This window comes from Erithacus rubecula (assembly GCF_903797595.1).
Source record: "Erithacus rubecula genome assembly, chromosome: 12".
NCBI lineage: Eukaryota > Metazoa > Chordata > Aves > Passeriformes > Muscicapidae > Erithacus > Erithacus rubecula.
This window is the reverse complement of record NC_136664.1, coordinates 14,097,141-14,121,589: the sequence shown is the minus strand read 5'-3', so window position 1 is coordinate 14,121,589 and position 24,449 is coordinate 14,097,141. Positions and strand designations below refer to the sequence as shown.

The 24,449-nt window shown below is 41.9% G+C and overlaps 1 protein-coding gene across 2 annotated transcripts; it reads left to right on the top strand.

Moving 5' to 3' along the window:
- The first annotated feature begins 383 nt into the window (after positions 1-383).
- LOC306806924 (uncharacterized protein F13E9.13, mitochondrial-like) lies at positions 384-24,109 on the top strand. 2 transcript variants are annotated; one of them, XM_079316078.1, is made up of 7 exons: positions 384-426; positions 640-715; positions 1,773-1,855; positions 8,144-8,324; positions 12,948-13,098; positions 17,815-17,942; positions 23,075-24,109. In XM_079316078.1, exons 2-7 carry the CDS (start codon positions 643-645, stop codon positions 23,263-23,265), a joined length of 807 nt encoding a protein of 268 aa, XP_079172204.1. In that variant the 5' UTR covers positions 384-426; positions 640-642; the 3' UTR covers positions 23,266-24,109. The 2 variants fall into 2 exon arrangements, with proteins under 2 accessions (XP_079172204.1, XP_079172205.1); XM_079316079.1 differs by having other exon boundaries at positions 418-442.
- The last annotated feature ends 340 nt before the right edge of the window (positions 24,110-24,449 follow it).

Genomic DNA, 24,449 nt, shown 5'->3' with positions numbered 1-24,449 from the left:
GGGAGGCGGGCGGGTTCCGCCGGGCGCCTGCTGCCTCACGGCGCGGCCGCTCCCGTCCCTGCGCGCGACGCGGGCCGCGCCCGGCGGGACATTTAAACGCGCGGCGGCGGCGCGGGGCCGCCTCCCGACCGCGCACGTGGCCCCGCGCGCGGGCCGGGGCGGGGCCGGCGGGGCGCGGGAGCAGCGCGGAGTCCCGCGCGCGGCGGGGGGCGGGGCCGGGGCGGGGCCGGCAGGAATCCCGCGCGGAGCGGGGCCTGAGGGGCGGGGCTGGGGGCGGGGCCTGCGGATCCCGCGTGGAGCGGGACTGGAAGGGCGGGGCTGGGGCGGGGCTTGTGAATCCCGCGCGGACGGGAGCCGGGGCGGGGCTGGGGGCGGGCCCGGAGGGGCGGGGCCCGGACGCGGAAGCGGCGGGAGCGGCTGTGGCACGTGAGTCCGCGCCGGGGTGAGCCGAGCCCAGCTGAGCCGAGCCCAGCTGAGCCGAGGATTCTGTCTCGGACTCGGTCCGGCCCTGGCCCACGGCCCGGTCCCCGTCCCCGTCCCCGTCCCTGTCCCGGTCCGCGGCGGGAAGCGGGCCGCCACCATGGCCGGCCCGGCCCGGCTCCGCTCGTCCCCACTCACGCCGTGCTTCCCTCCCCGCAGGCCATGCAGCGGCACGGGCTGTTCGGGCGGCTCAAGGCGGCGGTGATCGGCATGGTGCACGTGGGAGCGCTGCCAGGTAAGCTGCCGGCGGGACCGGACCAGGCCAGGACCGGGTCTGTGTCGCCGCTGTCACCCCCTGCCCCGGCTGCGGGCCCTGCAAGGCTGTCCCTTCACCGCAACCACCGGCCCCCCATGAAGCGCCGTGGGCTTGGGCGCTCCCCATTCCAGAGGTAAAAAGGCGGGAAACAGTTCCACGTGGGACCTGGGCTGAGCAAACCAGGACTGGGGTTTGGTGAGCTCTGTGCTTCGAGCAGCAGGCGTTAGGGAGTTGCACAGATGGGCGCTGGGATAGGATGGAGGTTGGATGGAGCTCTCTCCTGCCCTTCGAGGCGCTGGAAGCTCAGACAACAGGCAGGAGCTGTTCCAGCATGGCTCCTCGTCCCCCTGCCAGGCTGATGCCCAGAGCTCAGAGTGCCCCACGTTTTCCCAGAAGCAGCCCCCAGGTATGGCCAGTCCACCCTGTGCTGTGCAGTCAGGCCAGCTGACAGAGCTAACACAGAGCACAGCACAGTCCCCATTTCAGACTCTCACTGCCTGACCTTAGGAGCCCAAAGATCAGAACAGACTTTGGTCTTAAGGGAAATTCATTGAACTCCAACAAAATCTCCATGTGTTTATTTCTACCACGAAGATCAGATACAATCAACCTTGCAGTTTAAGGATAGTGTTTCCTGGGTTTAAATGCACTGTTGTTCAGCATAGGTGTTCTGTGCTGACCTAGAGGTCAATCTTGCCCATAGGTTGTATTGTCTGGAGCATCACTAATGGATAAATTATAAGTACATGAAGAGTAAGCTAAGAGCAGACCTAGTGCAACAGGGGATTGTAGCAGACATTCCTCAAGTTTGTGAATTAGATTTAGGAGCTGAATGGTTACAGCAGCTCTGCCAAGTTCAGATAAGGAAAGAAATGTTGCTAAGACATGTTACAAGGAAATAGGGCAGCCTTGGAATAAGTTTGTTCTTTATGTCCCTGTCTCAGTATTCTATCCCCATGGATGTCCTATCCAAATCTGTTACTGTCCCTGGGTTTGGTTTGTGCATGCCCTGGGCTAAGCAGCATTGTTCTTGCAGGGACACCAAGAAGTTCTCTTCCATTGACCCAGATCATTGATCAAGCTTGTCAAGAGGCAGAAGCTTACAAGGATGCTGGAGTTGTAAGTTTTGGGTTCTTTCTTCCCATGATGGCCATTACATGAAACCATTTCTGCATAGCCAGAATTTTAAACTGAGCCTATAGTTCATCAAAAGCATCTTGAAGCTCATCGATTAGGGAGATGCTTAAATCCATGTCTTTCATTTCAACACAGGAACCAGACCTTCTAGATTACAAAAAAAAAACCCCTAAGATAAGTATCACCTGCACCCAAAACAATTGAAAAAGCTTAGATTCAAATTGTACCATTCAAATTGTTTGAGTTGAGTGAATCAAGTCAATTTAAGGAGTTAAAAAAAGTGGCCTGAAATATGGGCTGTTGCTGGCATTCAAGGTCTCTGGCTGTAGAATGCTTCATCAATCCAGTCTGACAAGCAACTGTATTTTTAGCTTTGTACAAGACTCTGGTTTCCTGAGGTCGTGGAGGAATGCCATGTGCACAGCTGATACACTGCATGCTTGCTTCAGGAACCTGGAGGGAGCAGGATCACCCCACAGCTGTGTTTGCAACAAAACAGCACACATAGTTCAGAGTCTTAAAAAAAAAGGCTCAGGCCCTTTCCTGCCCTCTCTAAGCCTCTCTCCAGGACCTGGCAGCAAACATGCCTACTCTGCACGTCCAGAAGAGCAGGCCCAAAAGGCCAGTGTCAGCCAGAGGCAAGAAGAGACTGCTGTCAGAATTGCTGTTGGACCTAAAGGGGTGTAGTAATCTTCATAGGTCAGTAGATTTTAACAGGGTGCATGTCCTTTTGAAAGGTCAGATATGTTTTAAACATTTCATTACACCTTGTCTTGGGGTGTTGATGTGCTTCTTCTTCGACCTGCCCACAGCATTATGAACATTTTCTGATGGTGTACTAATGTCCAAGGTTTGAAAATGTCTTCAGTGAACAAGCTTTCACTGCTTCAAGCTGCTGTTTTCAGAAAAAAACTTTATTAACAATCTGGTTGTAACATTTTTAATCTATAAATTAGAATGATACTATACAGAAGAACAAAATTGAATACAAGAGCTTAGTTTAAAGAATAGAAGACCACGGTGAAAATGCAATACAAGGCACACAAGGTAGGTTATGAGCAGAGCGCTGGTAAGGCTAAATTCAGAAAGAACGCTGAGAATGGAATAATTGAAAGGATAAAACACCACTGGGGTGAAATGATGCTAGCCTGGTGGGCTTCAGTACCAGGTGAACAAACATGTGTGAGATGCCCACCCAGTTAGAATAGTCCCTGACTGCAACCTGAACAAAACAAGGAAGTTTTCTTCCTTTTCATTCCTCCTGAAAGAATAGGTGTGCAGTAAGTCTGTATTCTGTACTGTGCCTTTATATTTTGTTGTTGCAGCATCACCATGAGGTAGAACATGATTCGATCTACATCAGAAGAGGGGCAAACACTAATCTCTGCCTTCCTGTGCCAGAGGAAGTGCTTGCACAAGTAATCTGTAACTCATAAAGCCATTGCTCCACATTCCAGTGCCTGTTTGCTCATTTCCTTACATAATAATTACACATTAAACCTTCAACAGCAGGGGGAAGACACCAAATATTCCTGAAGGTGAAGGAAGGTACAGAAGCAGTTATTTCCCATGCTGGCATGCACAAAGCTGGAGCAGCTTTGAGATAAGCTTTAAAATCAGTACTAACACAAAGTTTTAATTTGGCTTTTAGGCTTGTCTTTTAGATTTTGTCTTTTCAACAGTTGTACTGAATCCTGCAGTTCCAGCTCCAGCTGGCTTACCTTTTCTGCAAGTGCATTGCAGTCTCTTGACTCAATTGCAGAACTTGAATATATCTTTAAACTTACCTGTCAGGTAGACACATGAGGTGAATGCAGTAATTTCTCTACACATTTTGACAAATTCAGGGCTTAGAGTTATAACTAACCCATTTTCCTACAGAAGTCACAGGAACATCAATATACTTCCACACCAGTCTTCATTCTGAAGGTCTGTACAGTGTTAGAGAAATATAACAAACAAATCCTTTATTAAGGAGATAAGTCTCAGAGATAATTAGCAGAGTCTCCATAAATATCAGCAGGGTTGCTTAACACTTTCAGCAATTCAATTCTTTAGTTTTTTGTGCTACTTTAAGAGAAATGCAAGTTTTCATGATAGATGCTTCAGGAACTTCCCAGCTTTTACACAGAGATCACCACTGCCAAACTATTCTGGAATGGGAATATATTTCTTTAAAGGAACTGTTAAGCTGTCCATTTTTCTTGTGGAAGAAGGGCAAAAAAAAAGGGGTTTTATCCCCATGGATATTTGTACTGATGATGTTCCCAAATGCTGCCCACAGTAACCCTTAAGAAGATATGTAACCATTTGCTGCTATTTAGATGTTTACATATTGTCTCAAATTGTTCAAATTGGTGATAACATTTAAAAATAAAGTATATGGTCTTGCTCACTCCATCTGCATTGCACTTGGAAGTAAATCCTGCTGTATTCAGTGTAAGGTGACTTGTCTGGCACATTCTCAGCTTCACATAATAAATATGAAAGATTTGTGATATTAGAGCATAGTAATGAAAACAAGTGAGTGCTCAGTTAGGAAGCCATCTGCTCAAAATGTATATGCTTTGTATTTGTGTGTTGCTAAACAATGAAATTCCCTAGACAAGATTTTATAAGCAGCAGGCTATGAGGCATTATAATCCCTCCAATTTGTACCTGCTTTTCTTTAAGGAAGAGGCAAAATATGTATATTCTGTTTAACTTTTATTCATTCCATTCAGCCTGGCTGACATTTGTTTTGTAGCTAGTTCCCACTTGACTGTTAGTTACTGTTCCTAACTGTAGCTACTGGAGTAGCTGACATTAAAAACAGTTACTAGTGTTTATTTTACATTGTTGTTTTTAAAAAATAAAAGTGGTAAGCCTATTGCTTTTACAACTACAGTGATAACTGGAATTCACAACACTTAGAATTTAATAACAGTGGGGACAAAATAAAGTAGTATTTCTGCACAGAAACATGTAGGTAGCTTTCACTTGGATTATAGAGGTTAACATTTCAAATATCAGCTGTATTACAGGAAAATAAAACAGCAGACAGACTGCCCACAGCTACCTCCTATGGCAAGTACAGGAGAACATGAGATAGCAGCTTACTTCTCTTAAGGCAGTGATCTCCTGCTCTGGAGGTGAGTTTTTAAAGAAATTGCTAAGAGCTGTTCTTTACAAACAGCAATTAAGTGCTCTGCAAGGGCAGATTTCCTTTATAAGGAGTACATAAGGAGTGTAGGGGTAATTGCTGTCTTTGTTTTAGTCCCCACCTGAGCCTGTATAATAATAGGGATGATGCAAGCCCTCTTCCCTTTCTGGAGGAAGGAGTAGAAGTGATGTGTTTGGAGAGGTTTGTATTGGGGTGTATGTTTGCAGGTAGAGCCTTTCTCTGGGGAGAAGCACTGGGGATAAAGTTGCCCTGGGGAAAAAGTTAATGTTAGGTACATACTGAGTTAAAACCTGTGCAATTGTTACATCAGTTGTGGTTTATAGTGTTGTTACTGTTTTGAGGCTTTTCTGCTTGCAGCTGAAGTGTTTTAAGAGGTTATTTCTGTAAGCGGAATGCAGCTAAGGAAATTATTTTTCATTTAGTTGGAGAGCTGTTTAAATGACCTGTTTTTCAGTAGCTAACTGTGATACAAAGGGCACTTCACATGTGTAGCACTTCAGAAGCCGTTCAAAGTAAAAAGAAAATATATTGTTTGAAAATTACTTATAATAAGGCTATTGCATATAAGTAACACTTAAGTTATCTTAATATTCAGTGGAAAAGGAGCACAGAAGGTACTTGCAAGAGTTTTATCTCATGCTATCTACATAAATCCTGATTTGGAGGATATAATGCAGAAGCTGTTTCCATAGGCTTCTAAACCATAACCTTAAGTTCCAAGAACTTTATTTTAGCATAACTGTTTTCTTTCCCCCATTTTAATTAGCTGTCTGATAGTACTGAAGTTTGCTTCGTATACATATCAATTCAGTAAACACAAATCTGTGGTGTTATGTTTTTATATAAAATATGAAAGAAAGCTTTGACTTAATGCATCTGTAATTCAGCTTTCTGTATTGCAGAACATATGTTGTTCTGTTTTTAATTAAACAAAGCGTAATATGCAAAAGAACAGTCGGATGGTACCGAAAGAATAACACATTATTAAAGTTCTACCAAAAATATTCACTGTAACTGTGGACCTTGAGGCCATAGGAGGAGGCAGTTACTGAAAAGTGAATATAGTAAATTTAAAACAGGAGAGGAACTGTTGCAATCATCCCATATGCCTGCATTTTGAGTTAGAATTCAATGAGACACTTTGTATGTGCAGTACTATGGCTAGGGGTTTTTATAATTTATTAAATGAATTAATTCATTAATGTAGCTAATGGAATAATTTGCTTTATGCAAATATAGAACTGTTAAAGTAGTACAAGTTGTGAAAAGCTCAGTTTCACTGTGGAATTTCTGTGGAATTCTGCCAGCCCATTCTCTTGCTTTTTTTGGTTACTAGTGTGGCTCTTTAGGAGCTGAGCATTTTAAAGTCCCATTCCCAGTTGCCTTTCTTCCTGTTGAGATTGATTCTTGACTGTCTGGAAGCCTGGGCATTCAGTTTTGCAGATGCTGGTTCCTGGCCCTTGTGATAAGCTTGGAGTTTCCCTGATACCCAGATTTGGCTGAGGTCTGCCAAGTAGAGCATTTCTGAGCCAATGGCTTCCAGGGTTTTTGGCCTGAAGGCCAAGATGGTTCATTGCAGTTTTTTGTTTTATTAAAGTATTATAGTTCTACCTTAGTCCTTTTGCCACATGCAGCTACTGGCCAGCTTTGCATTCTTGCTTAGAGTGAATTAATATATTTATGTGTAGAGAGAGCAAGAGGCTACAGGTTATTCTTTCTGTTGGTTCCACAAAGGATTCAGTAGCTGTGCCTCAGATACCAAGACCATTTGGTCAGTTCAGGTTTGTTGGAACAGTCCTAACCTCATTCCAGAAAAAAATGACTAAAAACTGTGTGGGGTTTTGGTGGTTTTCTCTCACTTTTCCCCACCCTCTGTGTTGGGTGTTCATTTATGATGCCTGTGCCTTAGCCTGTAATTCAGCCATTAAATCCTGACACTATTTTATATACTGTTTTATCTTTTACAGCCAGAAGAGCTTCCACACTATGACAAAAATTAGAGAAGTGTTACATATAAAAGATTTTTTAAAAGGAAACTTTTTTTTTTTTGTTTCTCCTTCCTGATTCTCTATGTTATTAATAATCAAGCTGCTATGCTTAATCTCTAATTGTACTTTTTCCCAAAAAAATGTTCCTTTGATTCTAGTTCAGTTACAATATCTGTGAAAGGTAAAGCTCTCATTTTAAAGGATTAAGATGTGTGATAAAACTCCAGAGAGAGTAGAATTTATTTGCTATGTATACAATTAGTTTGTCTATTAAACTCTTTGCATTTTTAGAATTAGGCTGGTGAGAAATATCTGATTTTCTTTTCATCTTCTCACTGCTAATGCGAAATACCAAGCATGGAATATGTTTCAAGGCTCTACTTTTACTCTTGTTATTAATCCTTGACAAAATTATATATTATCTGCAGTTGTTGCAAACTTTTTGATATAGTCTCTGCAATGATTGGAAAAGTGAGTGGGATCAGGTAATGTACAAATTGTATCAGCAGAGTATCTTATTATCACTCCATTGTTTCCTAAGAGTATGTCCATGTGGATGGAGAGGTATAATAGACAATAATCAGGAATATCTTCCTTCCAGTAATTCTAAATGCAGAATGGGAGAAATAGCAATAGTTTGTATCATGGCATTTGGCACAGTAATAGTCCAACAAAAAATTCCTTTATTTATCCAAAGTAACACTTATTTTCTGACATTAATTGAATTGAAAATTGCCCTGATTATCTCAGAGTCCTCTGGTATCCAAACATATTCAATATCCTGTATTCCCCTTGGATAATTGAAGTTTGACTTTACATTATTTTTAATGAGGTATAAGATTTAACTCATTTGCCTATAGTTCACATTTTAGGATGGATCAAAGGAACCCAAATTGATGAATGTATAATTAAAATCACATTTATTTCTCCTCATGATTTCACTGCAAATACCATGCTGTTGATGAAAGCACTTTTATAAGTGGTTTTGTGCATCAGCACAACTTGCTGTAGATAATCCTTCCTTTGAAGGGAACCTTTACACTTGTGTGTAACACACAATATATAATGGCATATTAGCCATGTTTGTGCAGTGATGTTTCTTTGTAATCCTTTCCCCAGGATGGTTTGATGGTGGAGAACATGCACGACGTGCCGTACACGGTGTGCCCAGGCCCTGAGGTCACAGCTGCCATGGCAGTGCTGGCTGCTGCTGTGAGACAGAGCTGTCCCCGTGTCCCTCTGGGTGTCCAGGTGCTCTGTGCTGCCAACCAGCAGGCAATGGCCATTGCTCTGGCTGCAGGTAAAGGAAAGGGCTCCTCAGGTGTTCCTGCTGTGCTGTGGCGTTCACTGCCCAAAACTGCACCTTGTGCTGGCAGAGATACCATGGAAAGCTGTCTGTACCCTAAACTGCACCTTGTGATAATAGAAATACCATGGGAAGCTGTCTGTACCCTAAACTGCACCTTGTGCTGGCAGAGATACCATGGGAAGCTGTCTGTACCCTAAACTGCACCTTGTGATAATAGAAATACCATGGGAAGCTGTCTGTACCCTCAACTGCACCTTGTGCTGGCAGAGATACCATGGAAATCTCACTGTACCCTGAAAAAGCAGCAGTTAGATTTTGAGAAAGAAGCCTGTTTGGTTAGAATGGATGGTACCTGTGCACTGCTTCAGTTGGAGGCTGCTAAAGACTGCCACAACAGATTTCTACATGAAACCTGTCTAAATGTCATAATTGGTTTAAATCTGCTGGTGTCTGAAAACTACCTTTGGTGTAACTCTTATTTACTTCAGTTATATTATATGTGAGGATCAATTTAACCCATGGTGGTCAAGCATCCTGTTTCAGCATCTAGTTATATGTTGTTGCTGCTACTGTTATCCATTAAAACTAAGTTTTGTCTTTTTTTAATGAATGAGTAGAATGAAACTTTTTATATAATGACAAAAATTGAGTGTACAGATAGTCAAAGTACTTAAAATCAAATTGCATTTGGGGAAATTAAATATAAATTAATCTATCTTTATTGCATGAATCCTAAGCTTCCTACTGTTTGCTGAAGCAATTTTAGTTTTTCATATGTAACCCTCCATGATGTAAAGATGAAGGCTGACTTAATATGGAAAGCCTGTACTTGCCAAATTTGTAAAGTTGGGTTAATGCATGTTTTTGCCCAAATTGACTGTCATTATGGTAAGGCTGCACATTTTTGCATGTACAAATTTTATAGAATCAGGCAGAAGATGCTGGTGTTAACTGGAAGCCATACCTCAGGTAAAATCGTATCAGTTAACCTATATGCAGTGGCAGATTGTTTTTATTATGCTGAATATGTTCTAAAAGCTTTAAATTATTGTTAATAGATGTGTTTTCAATTAAGATTTGTTTTGTGTGCTTTAAAATCAGACATTGCCATTTTCAAAGTTTCTAGACACTTAACAAATTGAGAAAACCTAATTTTTATTACTGCATTGGAACCTATATGGAAACCTCAAATAAAAATGGTAGCAGAATCCAGCTTTAGTTTTTAGAGGTTGCTGCATGTGGGCCACTTGAGGTACATAGGTATTTGGAAAAATAGCATATACCTTATTTTTAAAAGCAGTCATTTAAGGAGCAAAAATCATCACTAAATAAAGGATATAGTCTGGGTACAATGTATTTATCTTCTTTGCAATTATTAATGAAGGGGAGAATTCCTGGAGGGCTTGGGTTTTGCTCAGCTCTACTACTGTTCTGCACTATTTCCTCTGTAACTGGAGAACACCAACCAGGAAGGGCCTGTGTTAAATGCATTTCATTGCACTTCTCTAAAAATGATTGTCTCAAGTTCACTGAACAGGAAAGCTGAAAGAAAATCACTTTAAGCAAAACCATAATAAAGTGGGTACTACTTTGTAGGTAGCAAATCTTTGAATAGTTTTTCTTTAGCAACTTAGTAGTGACTTTAATGTCAATACAGTTTTAACAGGTGACTATTAACAAAGCAAGTCCTGTATGCTTTCACTACAAAAATAACTTGCTGAAGGTGTTCTAGCTAAAAACCATATGTAGCATCCTCTGCCTACTCTATGGTCATTTCATTTTCCCTCTGGAAATCTCTGTCTTTGGTAGGAACTGTTCCTAAGAGAACCACAGAGGGAGTTTATAGCTGGTCTCTAGGAGAAGGTAATGATTTTATTTTGTAGAGGGTGGAGGGAAATCCACAGGTCTGCAGTGTGACTAGGAGCTCAACTAGCTTGAGCAAGGACTGTAGGGTCATGAGCCTAGCTCACTCACCATGAATCAGGGCTCAATTTTTATCTTATCTCATAAATTTAGAAAAAAATGGTTCAGTTGGAAGAGTCTTTAAACAGTCATCTAGTCCAACTGCATCTCTTCCAGAAGCTGCTCTTTTTCCTTTAAGAATCAAGTTACTGAAATTCCAGTTGAGTCAGTCTTCATCAATGATGATGACACAGTTGATAGCTGAAATGAGGCTCCATGTCAGGAGATATCCCACATCTCTCCATGTCTTTTGTAATCACAGCTTTGCTGTCTGAGGCCATTCCTTTCCCTCCTGCACCAGCAGAGGTGAATTCACCTGCTATCATCCACAATACAATTTAGGGTAAGAGAATTAGGCAGAGTTGTGTGCTATGGTTTTTGCTGTCGTTTTTTACCATATTAATTTTTTACCATATTAAGTGGTGAGGAGAACTGCAGCAGGGAGCACCCACAGGTGCTGTGAAAGGCAGGGGATGCTGTGGATCCTGCTGGGAGTGTGCAGACCCTGCTCCTGTGCCTGCAGCCCATGCTGAGCACAGGAAGGACTGCTGTAAGACAGGGTCCTGAGAAGTATTTTTGCAGCACAGACACACTGTGCCTCCAGTGTCAACAGCTGACAAACTCAATGCTCCTCTAAGAGTTCTGTTTATTGGTTTTCATTGGATATTCCCTATTCTTTTTCCAGTGAAACTACAAAATGTGTTGTTCCCATGTAAGTCAGAAATGGGACTGCCTATTAACTATCCAACAGCTATTACTTTTCAACTTGCCTAATGTGAAAGTAAGCAGTAGTATCATTCTCAGAATTTTATGAGCATAAAAATGAATTCATTAGCAGAATCTGATTATGGCTTCATAAAACAGAAGGGTAATGATATGGTGCCTGCACCTATTACACTTGGTAAAAAATTGTATTTTCATGGCCTCCAAAAAGCCAGATTGAAAGTGCAGACTTGTTAAACTAAGTACAATCCAATGTTTAGTAGAAAGTCTTATATTACTGCACTAAGGAAACACAAACCAAGCATCAACAAACAATGTGTAAGCAGCAACTTTAATAAATTAAATTACATAATGCAGAGCCCTGTCCTGAGTTAAACCTTGATTGCTGTGAAAGTGTCACATGCTTCTAGGCTCACCCATAGTCTTGTGATTAGAGAAATATTTACTGTTATGTAACTGAATTGTACTGTAAGCTTGGGTGATGCAGTGACAAGCTATAGCATTTGTTCCTGGCTGTAGAAATCTCAGTTTAGCTATTTGCACTGTTTATCACCCAGGGTCTACAAGCACCTGCAATGGTACTTGGGGCACACTCTTGTCTTTGGATCCTGAGACTGCTCCATGCTTTGCACCCGCTAATCTCAAGGCACAGGACAGCTTGCATTTGATTTGGCATCCATCTGTGATGTTTCTTGTTAGCTGGAGTCTGTGTTGCTAAGCAATACAGGCTCTTCTCTATCAGGCATAAGCTTCTGTTTCTGCAACTTCAGGGCTTTTGGAATGAAACTGGAATTTTAAAATAAACAGACACCTTGCCATTTGGTAAATAAATTTTCAAGATCATCTATGTTTATAGTTGGAATGTACTAAGGTAGTGCCTCTGTTGTCTGATCGTTCTCTGGTGGGTAGGATTGTATTCTTGATGACTATTTCCACCTGCATTGCTTTCCTTTGTATGATGTCAGCTCTAATTAAATGTGCATCTGGCTCCAAAGCTGGAGCACTAGCAGACCTTCAGCAGGGCTTAGAAGACACCTCCAAAGCAAGCTGGAAGAACAGCAAAACTGCACAAGATGAGTGCAGAGATTTTACACAGATGTGTAAAAAAGGCAGGTTTTAATTGACAGGTTCAGGGCTAATGAAAGGAGAGAAGAGGGGAGTGCAATAAGGGAGTCAGAATTAAATCTTGTGCCTCACAGCTGTGGGCTTATTGCTCTGTGGTCCAAGGCTTCAGTCTTACAACAGAGACATTTCAAGGCTGTGGAGGGGGCCCCTGGATGTCAATGGTTGGCCCATGTGAAGTAATTACAATTCATAATCTTCTTCTTCACTATCCATCCTACAAAACCCTCCTAGTGAAGAAATTTAATGAATATGGTGGGACCCAAGTTACTAAGGCATGGCAGAATTGGTGGTTGGAGTAGAATGGCAAATGTTTGACTCTTCTTAAGCCTTTGGCACAGCTCTAAAAGCCATTTGTTGATGTGATGCTGTGTAGGAAACACACTCTACGTTCAGATGGAGTCACTTGGGTTGCATATAGCATGTTCCAGGCTGAGTTTTCTTGTCTAATTTCCTAAAGAAAGATGACAGAGCTATTCCTCTGTGTCCATAGCCTTGATGCTATTGACCTGATGACCAACTTCAGGCCTGTTTAACAGGGGAGAGGGGACCAGGGGCTGGGGGAAAACTGGTGAGGTCAGGGGGAGAGATGGGAGCTGAAAGCAGTGAGATGGGAATAAGTAAGAGAGAATAGGGGCAAAAATAATGTAAATTATGTGGAAAAGTAATGGTTAGTCTAGAGCACATGAAACAATTTGTGTTGGGATCAAATAGGAAGGGCAGTAAGGTGGATTTTCGTTTGGGTTTTAGTGTTTTTCTTTTCCAGTTCTGAGTTTTAGCTAAAATGTTGCTTTTGACTGTTTTCAGGTCTCGATTTTATCCGGGTTGAAGGATTTGTGTTTTCTCATGTGGCTGATGAAGGGATTATAAATGCCTGTGCAGGTGACCTGCTACGGTACAGGAAACAGATCGGAGCAGACAACATTCAGATTTTTGCTGATATTAAAAAGAAACATTGGTAAGTACAAGCAAAACTTTATGAAAATATGAATGAAATCACGATCTTATATTTTTCTTAATTTTCTGGATTTTTTTTAATGTCAATTTTCTTCCAGGAAAGTTAATCATATAGAGAGAAGTTTATTATTTAAGCATTATTATTATTATTATTATTATTATTATTATTATTATTATTATTATTAGTAAATTGCAGTGCTACAAAGGGATACATTTAAAAATAAACTTGCAGCTGTAAGTTGCAAGTTGCTTTATCTGTGAAGTTTGTAGTTGTTTAACCTTCAGGTTTTCAGTATACCAACTATAAAAGCCTTACATCTGGTATTGAGACTTTGTCTGCATGTGTATGTCTATTATGTTTAAAGAAGTTTTGTTTCTGAAAGTTAGGTATCCAAGGTTATTTTTTAGTTATGAAGGCACTTGCCATATAAAAGCATCCAAGTGATAATATTTTGGCATTTTAAAAAGCTCTTCTCTTTCTTCTCCTTCCTGCCAATAATCCTGATTCCTGCTACTTAAATCAGTGCTGTCTATGTAAGGGTTATGTTCTGTGATTATCAAACAGAAGGAACTTATGACAGATAAATCCAGTTTCTTTTCTGCTTATACTTTATCTTACCTGTCACATGGTACTTTCTGCTATTTAGATGTCACTCTTTGGATTTGCTTTTTTTTTTTCCCCCAGAAAAACTACTCAAGTGCTATGTATTATACATGCTAAATAACCTAATTAAAATGTTTGTGTGTAGTATGTGAGCAATCATGAGAATAATCAAGTTTGGAAGATCTTAAATATGTAATAAGGTAATTTCAAAAGAGAAAGAAAACATTGCAGTGGTGGTCAGATGAAGCTTTTCAGGTCCTTTCAGAGCAGTTTCTTTCTGATGATTTTTTTATGTTTATATATAAATATGTATATATATAAATGCAAATACTTTGCATTAGAGTTTCTGCAAATGAAATTGCATAATGTCATTTTTATTTTTGGTCTTGACAATTGACGAATTTATATTTGGATTATATTTCCCATTTTTCAAAGAGTTGGCCTTTAAGAAAGGCAAAGAAGTTTTTATTTCAGGCAGAAACATAAGCTCAGAAGGAGATGTTGAAGGACTTGTTGGTTGAGCTTTTTAATGTAGAAAAATGCAGCTGCCACTGAGAGCTGCCATGCTCCTGTTCTTTAAATGAGGAGGAACTGTTCTTGTGCCATCACCACTCAGCAGTGCAACATTTGCCATAGCTGTTTTCTATTCAAATGCAGAAACAACAATGTTGGATGTTCAACCAGCAATGACTGGAACTCCCTCCAAGTCTGGGACCCCATAAATTAATAGCTGCTATTGCAATAGGTTTCAGACACAGTGTGTCACCCATACATCAAGGCCTGCTGTTGAACAGCTGGGATGCAGGTGTAATTGATGTTTGTAATTGCTGTGTGAGATGATTCCTGTGGTTATATCATAGCTATTAACTATACTTTCTGTTAGTTGGGCTCGTGGAGGTTGTTGATTCTGTCCTAGGCAACAGGATCTGATTTATGAATGAGGACACATCCACGACTCCCACTTGAAGCCAGAGAGCTCTGTGTGCTCAACACTTCTGAGACACAGGTGCTTGACACGTAAGCAGCTGTCTCAATTGACACTTGGTGGCTCTCACTTGGCACTCACTCTCTAGAGCCAGGGGACCCAGAGCAATAACTGATCAATTCTGGGTTGGATTTCACTCCTGCTGGGGCAGCAGTGTCACCTGCCATGTAAAGCAGCCAGGGGGCTGTGCCAGCAGGTCTGGGTGTCCCAGTCTGAGGTGTCTCCTTGGACCCAAGATCACCTCAGAGGGACATGCAGTGGTTCAAATCCTGCTTCTTCCCAAAGCAGCCAAAGAGAGATTGCTGGAGACAGTTTTCAGAGGCTTCAAGGATTGTTTATTGTTTCTTATCTCAGGGACTTTTTTTGCCCATCCAGCATTGGTCTGCTCAGCTGGGCACCCAGGGTGGAATCTGCCTGGTGAAGGCAGGGCTTATCTTATATAGCCTAAATTATGTGCTACATGTTTACAATAATTTTCGAATACAATACAATTTTATTAAATGGTCCAGCTCTGACCCCATCCAATCTAAAAGTGCCAATGTGTCACCTAACATGGATGACATGGAGGAGAAGGAGGAAGTATCCACCCCCCAAATTCTCCATCTTGGCCACGTGTCCCTTATCATAAACATTCCCAAAAGTCTATTTATCTACATTCCAACAATCTAATTTACACTTTACTAATTTTGGTGGCTTGTTTCCATTCCCTTTGTGTTGGTATTTTCCCTCAGGGGTTAGAATTCGGTGCCTGTGGCACCAGGGACCCTCGCCAGGGGGGTTTTGGGACTCCCGAGGAGGCCAGGGGAGGCAGGGTGTCTGTGTGTGTGTCAGTGAGTGTGTCTGTGTGTGTCAGCTGTGTGTCTGTGTGTGTGTGTGTGTGTGTGTGTGAGCTGTGTGTCTGTGTGTGTCTGTGTGTGTCAGCAGTGTGACAGCAGTGTGTCCCGCAGTGTGTCTGTGTGTGTGTGTGTGTCTGTGTGTGTCTGTGTGTGTCAGCTGTGTGTCTGTGTGTCTGTGTGTGTCAGCAGTGTGTCAGCTGTGTGTCCCGCAGTGTGTCTGTGTGTGTCTGTGTCTCTGTGTGTGTCTGTGTGTGTCAGCTGTGTGTCTGTGTGTGTCAGCTGTGTGTCAGCTGTGTGTCAGCTGTGTGTCAGCTGTGTGACAGCTGTGTGTCTGTGTGTGTCAGCAGTGTGTCTGTGTGTGTCTGTGTGTGTGTGTGTCTGTGTGTGACAGCAGTGTGACAGCTGTGTGTCCCGCAGTGTGTCTGTGTGTGTATGTGTGTGTCTGTGTGTGACAGCAGTGTGACAGCTGTGTGTCCCGCAGTGTGTCTGTGTGTGTCTGTGTGTGACAGCTGTGTGTCAGCTGTGTGTCTGTGTGTGTCAGCAGTGTGACAGCTGTGTGTCAGCTGTGTGTCTGTGTGTGACAGCAGTGTGTCTGTGTGTGTCTGTGTGTGTCTGTGTGTCTGTGTGTGTCAGCAGTGTGACAGCTGTGTGTCTGTGTGTGTCAGCAGTGTGTCTGTGTGTGTCTGTGTGTGTCTGTGTGTGACAGCAGTGTGACAGCTGTGTGTCCCGCAGTGTGTCTGTGTGTGTCAGCTGTGTGTCAGCTGTGTGTCTGTGTGTGTCTGTGTGTGTCAGCTGTGTGTCAGCTGTGTGTCTGTGTGTGTCAACTGTGTGTCAGCTGTGTGTCCCGCAGTGTGTCTGTGTGTGTCTGTGTGTGTCTGTGTGTGTCAGCTGTGTGTCTGTGTATCAGCTGTGTGTCCCGCAGTGTGTCTGTGTGTGTCTGTGTGTGTCTGTGTGTGACAGCTGTGTGTCTGTGTATCAGCTGTGTGTCCCGCAGTGTGTCTGTGTGTGTCTGTGTGTGACAGCAGTGTGTCAGCTGTGTGTCTGTGTGTGACAGCAGTGTGACAGCTGTGTGTCAGCTGTGTGTCTGTGTGTGTCAGCAGTGTGACAGCTGTGTGTCAGCTGTGTGTCTGTGTGTGACAGCAGTGTGTCTGTGTGTGTCTGTGTGTGTCTGTGTGTCTGTGTGTGTCAGCAGTGTGACAGCTGTGTGTCTGTGTGTGTCAGCAGTGTGTCAGCTGTGTGTCAGCTGTGTGTCTGTGTGTGTCAGCTGTGTGTCAGCTGTGTGTCTGTGTGTGTCAACTGTGTGTCAGCTGTGTGTCCCGCAGTGTGTCTGTGTGTGTCAGCAGTGTGTCAGCTGTGTGTCAGCTGTGTGTCTGTGTGTGTCTGTGTGTGTCAGCTGTGTGTCCCGCAGTGTGTCTGTGTGTGTCTGTGTGTGTATGTGTGTGTCTGTGTGTGACAGCAGTGTGACAGCTGTGTGTCCCGCAGTGTGTCTGTGTGTGTCTGTGTGTGTCTGTGTGTCTGTGTGTGACAGCAGTGTGACAGCTGTGTGTCCCGCAGTGTGTCTGTGTGTGTCTGTGTGTGACAGCTGTGTGTCCCGCAGTGTGTCTGTGTGTGTCAGCAGTGTGACAGCTGTGTGTCAGCTGTGTGTCTGTGTGTGACAGCAGTGTGTCTGTGTGTGTCTGTGTGTGTCTGTGTGTCTGTGTGTGTCAGCAGTGTGACAGCTGTGTGTCTGTGTGTGTCTGTGTGTGTCTGTGTGTGACAGCAGTGTGACAGCTGTGTGACAGCTGTGTGTCCCGCAGTGTGTCTGTGTGTGTCTGTGTGTGACAGCAGTGTGACAGCTGTGTGTCCCGCAGTGTGTCTGTGTGTGTCCCGCAGTGTGTCTGTGTGTGTCTGTGTGTGTCTGTGTGTCAGCTGTGTGTCTGTGTGTGACAGCAGTGTGTCAGCTGTGTGTCTGTGTGTGACAGCAGTGTGACAGCTGTGTGTCTGTGTGTGTCAGCTGTGTGTCTGTGTGTGTCTGTGTGTGTCTGTGTGTCTGTGTGTGACAGCAGTGTGACAGCTGTGTGTCTGTGTGTGTCAGCTGTGTGTCTGTGTGTGTCTGTGTGTGACAGCAGTGTGACAGCTGTGTGTCCCGCAGTGTGTCTGTGTGTGTCTGTGTGTGTCAGCTGTGTGTCCCGCAGTGTGTCAGCTGTGTGTCTGTGTGTGACAGCAGTGTGACAGCTGTGTGTCTGTGTGTGTCAGCTGTGTGTCTGTGTGTGTCTGTGTGTGACAGCAGTGTGACAGCTGTGTGTCCCGCAGTGCCCACGCCCTGACGGCCGATGTTGGCGTGGCGCAGACGGCGGCCGCTGCCCAGCTGTTCCTGGCCGATGGTGTGGTGCTGACCGGCACGGCCACCGGCCGGCCTGCCGACCCCCGCCAGCTGCCAGGTGAGACCACTGCCCGCCGGGCATGGGGACAGCAGGGGGACAAGAGCCCCCCAGGGGCTTTCATTCGGTCACAGTGAACAGAGCTGGGGTGGTACTAGATGGTAGGTTCTATACATCACAGTTATTCCATAATGACAATTATTCCAAGCTCTTATAACACCGAATGATGCTGAGGCTGAAAATGCTGTTTCATTGGGGCCTGGGCACATTTCAGCCAAGCCTTTTTCTCAGGTCCTGAGGCTTTTTCTCAGGCTGTGAAACTTTCTCAGCTCCAGCTAGGATTTTTCCCAGGCTAGAGACTTTTCTTTGCTGTAAACATAAGGCAAAGAATCATAACAGAAATAAACACCTGCTAGATCCATGAAAAAGCCAGGAAGGAGAGGTGTCTCTTTTTCTGTCCAATGAACTGTCTGTATTCTGTTTTTCACAAAGTGCCTTATTTAAAGCCATGGCTTTAAATTGCTCTTTCTTGCATCAAGTAAGAAAGTGCCTTGTTGCTATTTTCTCTCACTGTTCTGTAACCTTTCATACAGCAACGTTCCATTTGTAAAAAGCCACTTTGTAACCCTAGGAAACTAGCTGTACTAAAACTAGCCATATTGAACTAACTAGCTAACCACAAATCATTCCTGTGAAGGGTTTGGTGTTTTTTATCTTTCACAGTTAAAATGGAATTCCTGCAAGAAAAGGTGCATTTTGATAAGGCAACATTGCAAATATTAATACCAGGGAAAGTACTGCTTGGAAGATTTTCAGAAAGAACAAAAGTGCATTGGTAGACAGGAAGATATTAACATCAAAATAATTTTTAAATAGTGTGGACTTTTTGTCAAGGGAGACTCATTTGACCTTTGAGTTCTGACCTTTGCAAAAGTGCTATGATTCTTGATAATTTTATATTGGCATAAGTTTGGGCTGTGTTCATGAAATGGTATTGCTCCCATGCTAGAATTAAAGTTCTATCATGGGGACATTTAATTTTCATCACTAATTTTAATTTAGATCAATGGCTTGAATGTGAATGTCTCACTACATTAAATAGAATGTGTGGGTTTTTAGGTTTTGCTTTGCCTGGCACACTATAACTTGGCATGTTTTGAAGTTCCAGTGTACTGTATTGTATTCAACTTAAGTTAGCAGATCAGCATGAAAAACATACTTCATCTGCCAGAGATAACCTGGACCTCAACAGGTTGTATTTGTATCTTTTGAGTTGTATTTTTGTATCTTTTGAAACAACATAAAATAGTTCAGTGTTTTCAGGGCTTTATGTATATCCCACATGCTTAAGAGCATTTAAAATGAACCTTAAACTTGTCAAAATGGTTATTTCATATATATTAACCTTTTGCTAAAAAAAAGATTATAAATTGCTATGCCTCAGTCACCAATGTTATGAAACAATGATGTGTGAACACAGAGCCTCTTGAATTAGCTGGGTCTTTTGGTACAGTAAATTAGAAATGATACATGGAACAGGTGATACTGGAAGCTATGCCTGCTTTAGAGACTGCAAAATTTTGTTAGTCTAAAGATCCATCCCTGTTTGTACTTAATGTCTCCACTGTTATTAATGCAGATTAAATAACTTTTAAAAAATATTTTATATGTCTTTGGGCAAAATCCTAGGTTAAATTCTGCTTTCATGTATGCACATGGAACCTGTAGGCCCAGAGCTTTTTTGTCACAGGACCCCAAGCAGACAGAACCATAGCTTCTGCTTTTCTTTCATGTGAACAAACTTGTCAGTCTGTCTCTTTCTCTTTCTGGGTCCAAAGAACAAAATGAATCAGAGTTGGCAGCTGTAATGAAGTACACATTAATTCTGTGTTTGGATTTGTGTTATGAAAGCAAGAGTGTGCTGATCATGGGTTTATTGTACTTAGATCACAGCATTTTGGATGTTAGCAGGCCCTCTCATGAGAAAGATGTCTTAAAACAGTCAAGAGAAGAACTTAAAAATCAATATTCTACAGTATAAAAAATGACAAATTAGGCATATCTATGTCAGGAGATTCTTAAAAGGACCAGATATACAGTCTACAGAGTTGGTGTTGATGTGAGTGATATTTTGCATTTCAGGAATTTATGCAGCCCTGGCAGTGCCGTGTTACAGTGATACAATTGGGCACCTTTCATCACACTGCAAAGCAGCTCTTGAAAGCAAAGCTGAGAGACAGATGAGATTTTTGTCATGTCTCTTTTTCAGCTTTGTTGTGCAGTAATATAGAAGTGGTTTTGCCTTTGTGTCTTTGTGTAGAATTGATTGATTTGTGATGGGCTGTGGGAAGTGTTTCCCTGTCAAGGCAGAGATCTGTGCTCAGCCAGGTTTTGTTTGCAGTTTGTGTTGCTGCCTTCTCTAGGCTGGCAGCCTCTGCTCCAGGGCTTCCTGGGCACTACAGGGCACCAGAGGTCTGAAAAAATCAGGTTTGGTGTCGAATGGCTGAGCATTTTGAATTGCAGTTCATTGATAAGCCATCTTTTCATCTAAGAGGTTATAGAAGTTCTAGTTTGCTGCCTTGTGGAATGTTCTTTGGTTGGATGTCTGAACCCATCAGTTTTTTTTCTGTGGCCATAACTGCTGAAATACCTGCTTTGCATTCAGTTTGTATTTTGAGTGACCAAAGCTTTGCATAATGACTGCTCACTTACCTCTTTGAACAAAACAAAGTGTCTCAGTTGAGTAACCTGTGGAAAACAGGTACATTATGAAATCCAACAGCTGGCTGACTGTCACCTCCTTAATTACTGTTCATAAAAGGGGCCTCAAGACTGACTCACCCTCTCATCTTTTGATGGCCAAAATAGAGGCTGCTGCCTGTGTGATACCCTCAGAGACAGGAGATGTGAGTGATCAGTACTTTTTCTGTTTAAGCCCTAAATTTAATGACAGAGAAAAAGTCCTTTGAATTAAAAAGCTCAAATGTGTTAAGAGTGGAGCATTACCATAAACATAGTGTTGTGTATGGTACAGTGATCACTGCAATGAGAGAGCTGTTAAAGAAGAGTAGTCGAGCAAGTTATTGGCACAGTGGTGCTTATTTTTACACCACTCTTTGCCATTGTTTTCAGGCTAGGAGCACTTGGCCTTTATTTCATGAAACTTGTGCATAGCACAGTTGAAATGCTTTCATTGTGCTTTACAACCAAGCAGGATTTCATTGGGTTTTGTTAAAGATCTGTGTGCAGCTGTACTGCCACAAGAAAGAGCACAGTGCCCTCTAGTTACAGTCCACTGGAACAGAGAAATCTGTAAACTTCAGCACCTCCTTACTGTAACACCAAAATTGTCTCCTTTTTCTCAGCTGTGACTAAAAAGAATGCCAGGAAAACTGAGAGATTTGAAGCAGAGCTCTGTGTTTAGAGGTATTTTGACAGTGACTGAACATTGCCACACAAAAGCACATCTCACTGCTGTTGCTTTATTTTCTTTTGCAGGTTAGAATTTGTATTAGCACAGCCAATAGACAAATCACCTTCTGCTAATCAACTTTAGGCCCTGATGTGCTTGGAAAGGACTTAAAAGTAGCATCTGTAGCATATTTAATGAGGTAACACATCTCACTGCACACTGAGCACTCCCTTTGCCATTCTTCACGTTGTCATTCTGGATAAATCTCCAGCCCAGGAGATGTGTGTGCACTCTGTGTCAAGTGTAGATCACAGCAGCACTTCCCATTCTGGAAGGCTTTGGGTTGTTCAGGAGTTTCAGATCAATCTCAGGTTTCACTGGGTTTTTCCCTTTGCCCAGCAGGGCTGAGCTGTTGTCTCAGACCCATATGAACATTCTCTGTTTAATTATTTGGCTCTTCATTTTTCCTACTGATGTGAAATAATTATGAAACAGCTCCCTGCTAATGTGCTATATGCACGTGTAAGAACAAATATTGACTTGGAGCCTGGTTGCTCTGGGGATTCAGTCAAGTGCTGTGACAAATCTGTGGTCAGATATACCTTAATCCTGCCCTGGTATTGATGTAAAGCAGATAGGATATTCCTAAGAGCATATAGATATTACATAAAGAAAATTCCAGGGTTTTTTGAACAGAGTATCAGTAATAATGCTATAAGTAACTAGAAATTAATTATTTTGTTGCTGTAAGCAGAATGACTAAGAATATCAAATATGCATAGAAATAACTGAAGTTTTAATCATATATGCATGATCCATCTGATTTGCTTTACAATTTCAGGAAAGGCTGTATTGAATGGTTTTATTTTTGTGTTAAAATCTTTTTAAGAAGGAGTTATTGTTCCTAGATGGGAAAAATGGTAGAGCATGTGACCTAAAAAGAGATTCAAGAGCATTTTAATTGATCCCCTTTCTTCAGTGAAGTAGGAAGGTGATAAATAATTAGTCTTCCCTGAAGCATAATTAATAAGTTAGGCTTCTGATGAAACTTCATTTAAACCGTGTTTTGAAGCAGACTTTTATTTGTTGCATGTGTGCTTTCCCTAGTTACCTCAAGCTATAACTACCTTACCATCAGCTTATCACTAATTAAACCAATTTATATGTTTTTAAAGGTCAGAAATAATGGCTCACAACATTCCTCTAAAGGATGAAGCATCCAGTCATATGAGTCACTTTGGATGGTCAGTTTGACATAAAATGATGAGAAGGATGCTTAAGTAATTCTTGAACTGGGCTTTTTTTCCTTCCTCCCAAAGCTAGTACTATATTTTGAGCCTTGTTTTTGTCTGTTTTTCCTCTTCAAACCAGGTAAAAGATCTGATAATTAAGTACCACTGTATATAGGAAAATAAGAGGCTTTTTTATTCCACTGTCATTCCCCATGCTGATAAAAGACCACTTGTCTTTCTGGCTTTTGCTTTCTAGAAAAACTAACTGAGCTGTCAGTGGTGCCTGTATGATCCCTGCTCTCTGTCTCATACAAGCAAAGCATTCTAGACAGCAGGAATATAAAAAGTAAGATTTATTTTTCCTATTTAGAGCTAAAGGAGTTTTTTCTAGAGAACCTGTTTCATTTTGCAGTAGAAGTAATAAATACCACAAGCACCAGTTTCTTGATACCTTTATTTTTCTGTTGAAAAGCTAGGCAAATTAGAGTCTTTATGGAGAGAGTTTCAAAGACAGGAATTAACCCTGATTTTGGTTTTTCTCTCTTCAGAGGTTAAGCAAGCTGTGAAGATTCCTGTGCTGATTGGGTCTGGAGTGACTCTGGAGAACGTGAGGAATTACTTGGATGCAGATGCTCTGATAATTGGTTCCTATTTCAAGAAAGGAGGATATTGGGCAAATGCTGTTGATCCTGACCGAGTCAAGAAATTCATGGAACACATAAGTAAACTGAGGGAATGAGTTTGTCAGCAAACACTGTTTGTTTGTGTGTGTTTGTAGAAATGCAGTGGCCGAATGGCAAATTAAATTAAAGCACAAATGCGTGGCTGAGTGGCAAATAACACCAAATAAAAATGCACATCATCTCCATAACTAGCTGGGAAACTTGGTGAAATGCTTCACAATAAGCAGGTGCTCTGATGTTTGCTTCTAGGCAGCACATTTCTGTGGTGCTCAAAGCCACCAGCAGTACAAAAACAACTCTGAAATCTTGTCTGAGATATTCTCTCCTGTAAGTTAAATGCATATGGAGTTTAAGAATTTTTAGAAAATGTTCATCACAGGTGAGCTAAGTTCTGTTTTGCCTTTAAGTACACTATGTTGCCCTAAGTTTAGAGCTAAAAGTGTTGTAAATTGGACAAGTTAATTAGCCTTTCAGTTTCCCATCTGTAAAATGATGATAATAGCACCTACATCACACAGGGGCCGTAAGACATAATGAATGAAAGAATGTACAGCACTTTCATCTCTCCAAATGAAGGGCTCTTTTAAAGTTCAAGATCATTATTTTTTCATTAGAAATGTGCATTTATACAATTGCTACATTTTTGTAATACCACACAAAAATTTAAGATAATTGGGGTATTGATTTACTTACAATACTTATTAGAGAATAAATGTAAATATTTAATTACATTTTAAGTAGATTTGGAATGTAGTCAAAATGCTTTTGCAAAAACTGGAAATTTTAATAAAGGTTTATTGTTTTTCAGCAAGCACCTGCAGCTTTGTACTTCTCTAGACTAGTAATATGATGTAAAAAACTTTCTTGGAATACACAATTACAATAGAAACCTTTCTACCATAGCCACAGGTAAACAGAGATTTTTATTTTTCATGTAAAATGTAGAGGAAAATATTAGTCTTACTATGGGTGTTGTAAGAGATTCTCCTCTGATTTGATCCTTTAGCTCTAAGGAATCATAAAAAACCCAAAGAATACCTGTTATGTCATGGCTGCACAAAATGTGGGCATATGTTTTCATTCCTTGGGACTGGGAGCTCTGTTTGTCCTTTGGGATCTCTCTTTTTCCTTGGCATGTGCACATCAGGCTTCTGCTGATGGCAGTGAAAGTTAAATTGTGGATCTCAAAGCAAACACAGGGTTTGTGGCAGCTGGCAGAGCACCCATGCTTCTCTGAACA

Coding starts and splice junctions, on each gene's coding strand:
- LOC306806924 (XM_079316078.1), top strand. CDS start 643: ATGCAGCGGCACGGGCTGTTCGGGCGGCTCAAGGCGGCGGTGATCGGC. Junction 13,099..17,814: donor GATATTAAAAAGAAACATTG/GTAAGTACAAGC, acceptor TGTGTCCCGCAG/TGCCCACGCCCTGACGGCCG. Junction 17,943..23,074: donor CGACCCCCGCCAGCTGCCAG/GTGAGACCACTG, acceptor TTCTCTCTTCAG/AGGTTAAGCAAGCTGTGAAG.